We start from the raw sequence: 10,854 nt of genomic DNA on the forward strand, positions 1-10,854 counted from the left end.
TATCTCACAATCTTGAGGTTGACACGTGGCTCTGTGAGTTGTTCTTCGATGTGAACGAGTATCTTACATTAGCAATTTACAATAAGTTTCTTGACTGGAACTAACAATTGAAAAGTCATAATTAGTGCGTTGAACCCATCAACGTGTCAAAGACTCCTGTTTGGCTTCTTACCTATTTCCTTCACGGTGAGCTGCATGTAGTCACACGATATCTCTGACCTTGTACCAAATATCCAAGTGTTTGATTACCGAAAAAACGGTTGCCTTGTTCAAAGTTGTATATTAAATTTGTTAGTTTGAAAGCCAACGTTTTAGAAACAGTAATAAATGCTACCCTGTTTTGTATAATATAGTTTTTTTTTTTTTTAATAAAATTTTTAGAAATACAATGTCAACGACATATTCATAACAAATTCTAAATAGCAGATTGTTACTGGTTGTTATTGATGGGTAGAAAATAATTTCAGCGGTGGATTCGAATTAGAATCAACAATAACTTACATTTTAGAATTTGTTGTGAAAGTGTTGTGGATGTAAGAACGTAACACAAAATTTTTTTTTGATAGATACATGTGATAGAAATTTGACTTAACTTCATAATGGTTGTTCTTTATCATTACTCTTATCATAAAGCTAAAGTACCAATTGGTTTTTGGAGTAAACAGAGTTTGAACTCTAAATCTCTTATTTGATAATAAAATATTTTACTAATTGAACGAACTAGAACCCATTAATTAATTTTTTGATAGATGTTATATATATTTTATTTGTAAGAAAATCAAAATTTCAAGGTGCTTTTTTTTTTTTTTTTTTTTTTTTTTTTTGGGGGCTGAATATTGCAACTTATTTAGTTATATAGCATTTTTTAGAAATTGATTTTCTCAAAATTGAGTTCAATGTAGAACTTAATTTTGCCAAAGTCGAGTTCTATGCAATTCAATGGATGTGAAACTCAAGTTTGAGAAAATTTGTTTTACATTTACTAAATTGCATAAAACTTAACTTTGGCAAAATCAAGTTCCAAAAAGATGCTACATAATTAAATAAGTTGCAATAGAGGCTTTGTAACAAAATAATATTCTAAAACCAAATATTTAGCAAAAAAAAGCCATTTTTCAAAATTAATTTCTTTCATTTGGTAAGTTTTAAGTATCCAACTATTTAATTTGAACATAAAACGTTTTTCGACCCTAAAGAAAAAGAAAAAGAAAAATTTAAGTTCAACTCAATAATTTAGTTTGGAAGGATAATTGTGTACCAATGAAGGCACAAAAATCATGTGATATAATCCCGAGGCTCTGTTATTTGTAAAATAAAGGTGTTAAGTTTTGTTCTTTGAAGAGCTCGGTTCTAGATACGAGATGTACTTAAGTTTTGGTTTTGAAATGATTAGAATCTCTATCCATTTCTTAAGTTTTGGTAAATTATACCAGCATTTCTTGAAATTTGGAGGGAATGACACTTCGCCTCAAATTAAAAAGAAAAATGATATTTCCCTCATTTGAAATTTAAGGAACAAAATGAATAAATCATAAAGGAATGATTTTATTTATTTATTTTTTATTTTTAGAAATGAAATTGAATTAAATAATTTTGTTGAGATGTTTTAAAATAAATGAATGGAAGGTAAATAATATTATTTGGGGGTAACATAGAGGGAAATGAATAGAATTATTTTAAGACAACATTACTATTAAACCTTATTTTAAAATGAAAGGCTGAATGTATAAAAATATTTTAATAGTTTTAGTTAAAATTTTATTAAATATAATTTTATTCCCTTAGATTTATCCCAATTTCGAGGGAAATGAAAATTTTAGGTTTTGAGAGAATAGAGTGGAATGAGTTTCCCTTCTGTATTTATTTCATTCTCTTCCATTTAAACTTCTAAACAAGAACCTTTCTCTCCATTAAAACTCCCAAACAACATAATTGAAATAATATTTCAAAATAATTCATTTCATTCCATTCATTTCCCTTTTCCCAAACAGTGTTTATGTTTAGGGTAGAGTGTTATTACTACAAACCCTAAGGCTCCGTTTGGGAGTTCATAAGGGAATGTAATGAAATAGAATGGAATGATCATAAGGGAATGGAAATGAATGGAATAGAATTGAATGTATTTAAGTAAGGGAAAGGAATGGAAAAGAATGGAATGGAATGAAATTAAGTAATCTTGATTGGATGTTTTAAAATAAAGGAATGGAAATGAATGTAATGTAAGTAATCTTGTTTGGGAGTAACATAGAGGGAATGGAATGAAATCATTTTATAACAATATTACTATTAGACCCCTATTTTAAAATAAATAGTTGAATATATAGGGGTATTTTGGGCTTTTTAGTAAAAAAATTATTAAATTTAATTCCATTCCCTCTCAATCCTTCCAATTTTGAGGGGAGTGAAAATTTGAGATTTTAAGGGAATAGAGAGGAATGAGCGTTCTCCCCTACCCATTTCATTCCCTCCTATTTAAACTCCCAAATAAGAGAATGAGCTTTCCATTTCCTCCATTAAAACTCCCAAACAAAGGAAGAGAATAATATTATAAAATTATTCTTTTCATTTATTTTCATTCCATTCCATTCTCTCCTCCTAAACGAGGCCTAAGTAAGTTTTGTGTAATTTACCAAAAATAAAATAAATCAAAATAAATGCATATAAAGTTTAGTATTCTTTATTAGACTATAACTGATGTTTCCTTTTTTAATTTTGTTTATGAATATGAAATTTAGAAATTATGATAATTATTAATTAATACACATTTATTTTGATTGTGTTTTTAAAGGAAACTATTAAATATGAATTTGATTATTATGGTAGTTATTAATATAAATTTATTATTATTTTTTAAAGGAAAATGTTAAATATGAGTTTGATTATTATGGTAGTTATTAATAGGAATTTATTATGATTGTGTTTTTAAAGGAAAATATTAAATATATAATTATGGTAAATTTTAATAGATATTTATATTTAGCTAAAATGCAAATTGCATCCTCTAAATTTGAATGAAATTCGTTTTAATCCTCTAACTTTACTTTCGTTCAATTGAGTCACCTAAGTTTCAAATTTATTCAATTTAGACATTTCATCTAATTTTGTTAAAAAAATTGCCGTTAAGTATGTAATTAACTAATGAAAAAAAAAATTCTCACATACAAAATCAATAAAATATTTTTATTAATTTTATAGATTTTTTTTTTTGTGTGAGAAAAATATTTTTTTAATGAAAATTTTTTAATGAAATTGGACAGAATGCCCGAATTGAATAAATTTGAAACTTAGAAAATTAACTCATGTTTAGTTTATTTTCATTCCATAAATTAAAAAAAAAAAAGGATTTAGAACAGATTTTTTATGGGACCAATATTATTCAGTGTTTGAAATTTATGTATTTCATTAATGCTCCGGGCCTTCGAAGCCGGCCGGAATGGCCAAAATTAAACAAAGAAATGGACAAGGGACTAAACTTATTCTTGAAGGGTGGAAACTTCAACATGATAACATCCAATTCCAATGATTCAAGCTCAAACACGTCTTTACCAATAAATCACGTATCAAACAAGAGACGCCTCTTTCTAGGCTTCTAGCAAAAGTAAAATATGAATAGGAAAGTTCAACTGTTTTACGGAATAAAAAAATTGGCTACAAATCAAAATCAAGAATCATAAATTACAAGCGGTGCAAGAAAAGGAAAGCGAAATTTAAGAGAGGTTTTTTACGGCAAAGAAAAAAGAAAGTGAAATCAAATAGAGAATTTTAATTTTTTTTAAGACATATACCTACCAAACGCGTCTCTAAGTTTAGAATTTTAGAGACGCGTTGATTTTTGACGGGGCTATTCACAGCATACACAAGCAATTGAGCCTCAATGGAGGCTGTCTTCCTATATATAGGCCATATGTACCATTTTTAGAGTCTTAGCTCACATCTCTTCCCTATATATACTGTATACATATTCAAACACAATATAACCTGCACCATTCACTCTCTCTCACAAAACACAAAGCACAAAACACATTCTCCTTGTTCTTTCAAATTTTGTTGCATCCACAAACTAAGTAATCTCAAAAATGGCTCTTTCCTCCAAATTGTCTTTGGTTCTCTTCCTCTCTTCTCTCTTCCTCCATGCAGCATTAGGTATCATTTCTTATATCATGTTTCCCTAGTCATCAAGATACATTATGAATGTTATTTGTAAACATAATTGAATGTTATGTTGTTGATATAATTTTGTGTACTTGTGTGTTTGTGTGTAGCTGAGCTTGTATGTGAGGATTTGCCAAAGGGTGTTTGTGCATTTTCAATAGCATCTTCCGGGAAAAGGTGTTTGCTCGAGACGTCGGTGGCGGGTGATGGAAGTGTTGAGTATCAGTGTAGGACATCAGAAGTTGTGGTTGAGAGAATGGCTGAATACATAGAGACTGATCAATGTGTTCAAGCATGTGGGGTTGATAGGAACTCGGTTGGGATTTCATCAGATGCCCTTCTTGAGGCACAATTCACTGCAAAGCTTTGCTCCCCAGCTTGTTACCAGAAGTGCCCCAACATTGTTGATCTTTATTTCAATTTGGCTGCCGGTGAAGGTAACAATTCCGCACCCATTTGCATTTGTTTGTTTAAATTGACAAGCTTTGAAATAATGAAGAAAGAACAAAAGAAAAAAAAAGACAATGCAAATAATAAGATCGGTTGTGGAATGATTTTCGACCGGTTATTAAGTCTCTAACTAATTAACATGGTCCACTGAAAAGTCTTTTAATTCCTCATGGATCGCGTTCCTACTGGTAATAACATAGCCATCAATATAACAACGTACGTAGTACAGGGCATTTATTTCCCCAAATATAGCGTGTTTATTGTTGCCTTTTAAGCCCCATTTATTGGACTCCTTTAAAAACGTGCAAGATCATGACTTATAACCTATTTAGACCTTTTTTTTTTTACAAGAAAAGAAATCTAAATGTTAAACTTTGTTTGGTGAAACTGAACATTTCTCAGGGAGAAACAATATAAAATTTTAGACATACCAAAAAAATATATTTCTGGCAGATAATTGTAGGAATTTATAAAATTAGGGATCTTTTATTTTTATTTTAAAAAAAAAAATCTTATTTTAAAGAATGGTTACAAGTTACAACTCCAAACACTTTGTATTTGGAGAGTACCCCTACGACCAAGATGCCCGGAATAAAACTCAGGAATATGAAGTGAATACTCAATGATTTGATGTTTGCTAGATTGCCACCATAATAGATTCTTACTTCTGACATTAGTCAAGATGACCATAAAGTAGTCCTGCAATGTGATGAATGTCCCCAGCTTTCTTGTACCATATGCATCTGTTCTTGTTGTTCTTTCGCTTTCTACTTTTACTCATGAAAGTTTTGTGATACCTCACTTTAGGTCTTGTTTTGTTTTTGTTTTTGTTTTTTTTGGTTGTATGTTACTTCTCCTTCAATCAAAGAATGGTCCTTTCCATTTATTTTTTATTTTTTAAAGCAGTTGATCTATTATCATATATATTTTTTAAAGGTCTTCATTCATACACTTAACTTATATTGTAAATTGTAAACATGCCATTAATGTATTTTTATCATTTGTTTTGTCACACACAGGAGTATTTTTGCCGGAGTTGTGTGAGAGACAGCGCAGCAGTCCTCACCGCATCATGAGCGAGCTTTTGAGCTCCGGTTTTGCCCCTGGTCCAACCTCTGGCAATCCATCAGTGGCTTCAATCCACAGGACCGCCTCTGCTCCAGCTCCCCTGTAATCATCTCATGTTTTTTTGAGATCATTTGCCTTTGAAATTAGTGTAATTGAATCAAGAATAATTGACAAATTAGAGATACTATGAGGGAATGAGGGTTCATTCTTTTGGGATGAGTTCAGTGAGAATTATTATTATTATTATACATATATGAACGGGAGTATGAATTGCTAGATTTTTATAATCTGAGATCAATGAATATCATATCCTTATACTTATTTCATTTTTACATTTCTTAGGAGTTAATTTTCGCCAAAATTTACAGAAAGCTACTTTCCTAGCTGAAAGAGGGTCATTACTCTCAAAATATTGGGCTAATTACATTTTTCCACTTTAAACTATTATTCCTAATATACAACTTTCAGAACCATTGAAACAAACGATTGATTCTCCAATTTTAAAAATACATAACACTTAACTCCCTATCTTTTATTTTGTTATTAATTCTAACAAAATTTAATATTAAAAGACCAATTTCTCTCTTAATTATCTATTTTGAAGAGGAATAAATTAGTCTTTTAATGTTACATTTCGTTAAACTTGGCAGCAAAATATACGGCAGTGGAAACATTGCAACAGAGTCATTGCTGGTGAGGCTTTAATTCTTGATACATAAATAATAATTAAAAAAAAAAAGGGGGGGGGGGGGGGGGGGGGGGGGGGGGGGGGGAGGACCGAATGATCCTTTCAAAAGGTCTATATTTTATTGCTAATGGGTTGGATCTTTTGGACTCATTCAATTCACTAGGCTTGAGTTATTAGTCAGGGTGGGTTGTTGGGTTTGGTTTGACTGGGCTTGTTGTGTTGAACTTTTCTTTTTCTTCAAAATTTTATTTAAGTGTAACAGTGTAAGTAACCTTTTACAAACAAATTCACAGCACAAATGCACATCATGACCAGATCAGTTACCTAAACTTAGCTGAATAGTCATGACCAACAGTACAGGCATAATAGTTTCGGGACTTGATTACTGAACCTACTCGGTTATCAACTATCAACTATCAAATAAGCTATGTACACTGACCCTTCATTCCATCCCCGTCGCTCCTCATCAATCAAAATCCCTCACATAATGAACTCGTTGTGCCTCCTCACCCCATTCCAGCTCTTAATTAAGCCACACATCCTACCAAATTTTTATCTCGATGATTCCTTGTTGCAACAATTGTTGTGCTGAAATTATACTTCATCACACATAAGAAGGATTGTTGCCTAACTTTGCTTGAAGCAATAAGTTATTAGGGAAAAACTTAGCCTTAAAAACATCCCAAAAATAGAGAAAGTGGCTGCTGCAAAAGCCTACATTCTCTAAATCTTAACCTGCCATTATCCTTTGCGGTACACAATTTGTGCCGACTTTTCCAATGAATTTTCCTCTCCTCCCCCCCCCCCCCTCAATATTTGGCCATCATCAAATTGAGTTCATCACACCATGTCTCTGGTAGGTTGAGCATGACATCGTTTGAGTTAAAATAGCTTGAACCATGGATTTTATCAATATTTCTCTTCCCACTCTAGAAAGTATAAATGATTGGAGATTTGAAATCTAAGTGTATTCATTAAGGCAAAAGCTTTCAGCGTTATGGATTCTAATTTTTGAGGCTTGAGGTTACCTTGTTGCAAGAAATCATAGCTTCCTTCTCAGTTTGTCTTTCTTTGCAACTAAATGTATTAAATGGGTAAGATTTTTTTTTTTTTTTTTTTTTTTTTAATGAAGAAAGATAATTTTTTTTTTTTCCAAAATCAAAACAAACATTATGTTTGGTTGTAGCTGGGGGTGGGCTTAGCAAGGAAAAGTGGAAGGTAAGGGAAAGAGAAAGGGAAAGGAAAGGGATATCAAAATAGACTTTGATTCATTCAACAAATTGGAATCTCCCACGACATTCTGTTTATGGTCTTTTACATAACTTCAATGTAACACTGAGCATCTCCAACAGGAGAGCTAAACACAAAATCCTCTCTATTATAGAGAGTAAACCCACAAAATAGGTCTCCAATAGACTCTCCATACCCGAATTTTTTTTGGCTCATGAATAGTAGTAGCTCATCAAGTCTAATGGGTTACTGTTCATTCTTCAAATATTTTTTTTTCTATTATAATAATCAGGTATTGAATAAAAAAATATTGGAAGATGTGTAGTTAAAAAAAGAATAAATAATGAATGAAAAAATAATATTTAAATGAGATAGAGAATGGGATAGAGAATCTATTGAAAAGTGTATTTGAAAAAGTGGATAGTTAAAAGGTAAAAGTCACTGTTCATTCTCTAAATAGTATAGAAATTTGCCTAATTTGTTGGAGATGCTCTGAGTTACTCATAGTGACTAACTTCAATAGGTTCAACACCTTTTGCCAATTGGACAACCCAAAGAATGGGCTTAGTTTTAGCAGCCATTTCGTAACACTATGATTTTCTTTGTTGAACCTTTCACCAAATTCCAATCCCAGTCACAAAGAATTATTACAGTATATGCCTTTGGTCCTTAAAGAAGCATCACAAGTCAACTTGAAAACACACAAATTGGTGGCCTATATATCCTACCCTTTTAACTACCTTGGCATCTAATTGCATAGCTATCAAGCACTCCTTTTAAGTACACCAAAATTCATCAAGTTTCGATGGCGGATCCACTGCAAATTCAATGAACTCAAAAATGTTATTAGCATTAACTACCTCTATTCGTGGCATTCAAACCAGGCAACCCTGCTAATATACGATCTTTGAAGAGATGAAGATTCGTTTCTTCAAGCTCCCAAAATTCCATTATCCTAGACGTTGTTGGAAAAAATTTCTATCTCTACTTTGCAAAGTAGCATCTTAAATCTGTCATGGATCTTTAACGTCTATTTGCTCCACAATATTTTGTTACTCAGATTTAACCCATTAGACTGTCTCAATCCATATGTAGATTGCATTTAGAATGTGCATTTGTTGTCTTTAATCCAAACTATATGATCAGGGTAAGGAGATTCAGAATGAGGAAACTTTTTTGATATTGCCGAAGCTACAAGAAAACAAATATGTTGCCTTTTGAATGAAAATAAACTAAACACTTTATTTTTTGAATGAAAATCTTGAATCTATTAGGATTTCTTTAAATTTATAGGGTGATAGGTTCTTGAAATTCATTAGAGAAAAACAATAGACAAAAGTCTGAATTTTTATTAATCTGATAATTGAATTGCCATGAATGTTATAATGCATTTAATGGTAAAAGAAAACCTAGTATGATTAGGAAAACATTTAGAAAACCCTAATTTGCCTAATCATGAAACTAGGAGGCAAAAAGGTAAATTTGACTAAAAATAGCAAAATTGAGATAGTTGCGGAAATTAAAACTATTGTCTCTAATGTTTCAAAATAGATATAACCTTATTCTGGGTTTTAAACTAAAAGTTATAAGGAAACCAATAATACTAAAAATGAAAAAAAAAAAAAAACCCATAGATTTTAGGGGCTAAATGATGGAATTCACCCAAAAAGCGGCTTCAATTGTGGCCAAAAGGCACAGGCTCCCAGCGCTATTTCCCTTCATGTCATCAAATTTCACGCAATTCCATCACTGTCATAAATTATTTCCACTATTATTTTTTTACTTCTTGAATTTTATGCGTGTTGACTTCTGGCGATCTCTTTATTTAGGGAAAATTTGTGTTTGTCTGTTATACATAACTTTTATAGCATTTATTGATTTTTAATTATTTATCAAAGATACAAATATATCGTGAGAAAAAATTTATATTGGAGTATTTTTTTTTTTCCTTTTTTAGGGAGTAAGATAAATTGGCTCTAGTCAACACCCAGGTTGTGAGACTTAATGGTATTCAACCCAATGGTATGTTATTGCAATTTGCAAATAGGGTAAACAAATAACTCTAATTCAGTGCGCCAAAACATCAAAAAAATTGGATAGAAGATCAAGAAAGCAATGAGTACAACATCTTCATAAATGGTAAGGAAAATTCGATTTAAAACAAATTGCTCAAGCATTGTAAAAGTGCTGAAAATAAAAAGAAAGCCTACAACAAGGCAAAATTTGTGTTGATTTTTGGTATTCTGCAGTCACGATGGTTAATTTTCACAGAAGGAAGTTAGCCTCCCCAAAATTGATTTCGTCAGTGTCTTCATTATAAGTGAATGAATGTCTCGTAATTAAAGGCTAGAATTGAATAGGATACAATTATACAACAAAGATACTATATCCAAGGTTACCTCTCTTCCTCTTGTACCTTACTTCAGAACAGAGAGAGAGATTACGAATTTACAAAATGAATAATCTAGGAAAATTAATCTAAACATCTGACTCAAATGCATCACGAAATCACATGAGAAGAAGTCTAACTTCCACAAAATATTGATCCAAATATGAGCTTCCAACCAGGCTCATATAAGTCACCCATCTCGTATATAAGCCCGACATCATATGGAAAGAGATTTATTAAGTGGGCTGGGACCCAAAGGAACTAATTGTAAAAACTATTTGTTGTTGGGCTTATTTTACGAATAGTTTGTGGGCTAAACTCTTGACAAAGGAAAAAGAAAATGATTTATTTTCAAGAATACAACTAAACATTGAAAATAATTAGTTTCAATATATTTTAGTTAAAAGTATTTTCAAAAAGAAAAAGTTTACGCTGAAATAAATGTAGCCTTAAAAATAGAAGAAGAGCAAAAGAAAGGGGGAAAAAAAAAATTCGAAAAGCAATATAAAAAGAGAAAGACATTCTCTAATCATATCAAACATATTATATTAAAGTACAAGTTGCATTTTTTTGTTTTTGGAAAAACATATTAAAGTACAAGTTGAGAAAAAGTTTAAATAAGAATCAAAATTTAATTTTAATTGCATTTTACATTCTAAGAGCATCCGTAGCAGCTATCTTATAAAAAATGCCATTTTGACACACCAAAAACCTACTTTATTATTTTACCACATCATTTTACAATATTCCATTTATTAGATGTTTTATTCTTTAATTCTATACATTAAAATAATATTTACAACATATTAAAATAATATATTAAATTCCTCCCCTATCATCATCATCAACAACAACAACTACAACAACAACCAGAAAA

General features: G+C 30.9%; 1 protein-coding gene across 1 annotated transcript; it reads left to right on the plus strand.

Moving 5' to 3' along the window:
- The first annotated feature begins 3,901 nt into the window (after positions 1-3,901).
- LOC115952863 lies at positions 3,902-5,974 on the plus strand. The gene is made up of 3 exons (XM_031070195.1): positions 3,902-4,143; positions 4,263-4,589; positions 5,622-5,974. Exons 1-3 carry the CDS (start codon positions 4,077-4,079, stop codon positions 5,774-5,776), a joined length of 549 nt encoding a protein of 182 aa, XP_030926055.1. The 5' UTR covers positions 3,902-4,076; the 3' UTR covers positions 5,777-5,974.
- Positions 5,975-10,854: the final 4,880 nt, after the last annotated feature.

Source organism: Quercus lobata, chromosome 7 (genome assembly GCF_001633185.2).
Source record: "Quercus lobata isolate SW786 chromosome 7, ValleyOak3.0 Primary Assembly, whole genome shotgun sequence".
Classification (NCBI taxonomy): Eukaryota; Viridiplantae; Streptophyta; class Magnoliopsida; order Fagales; family Fagaceae; genus Quercus; species Quercus lobata.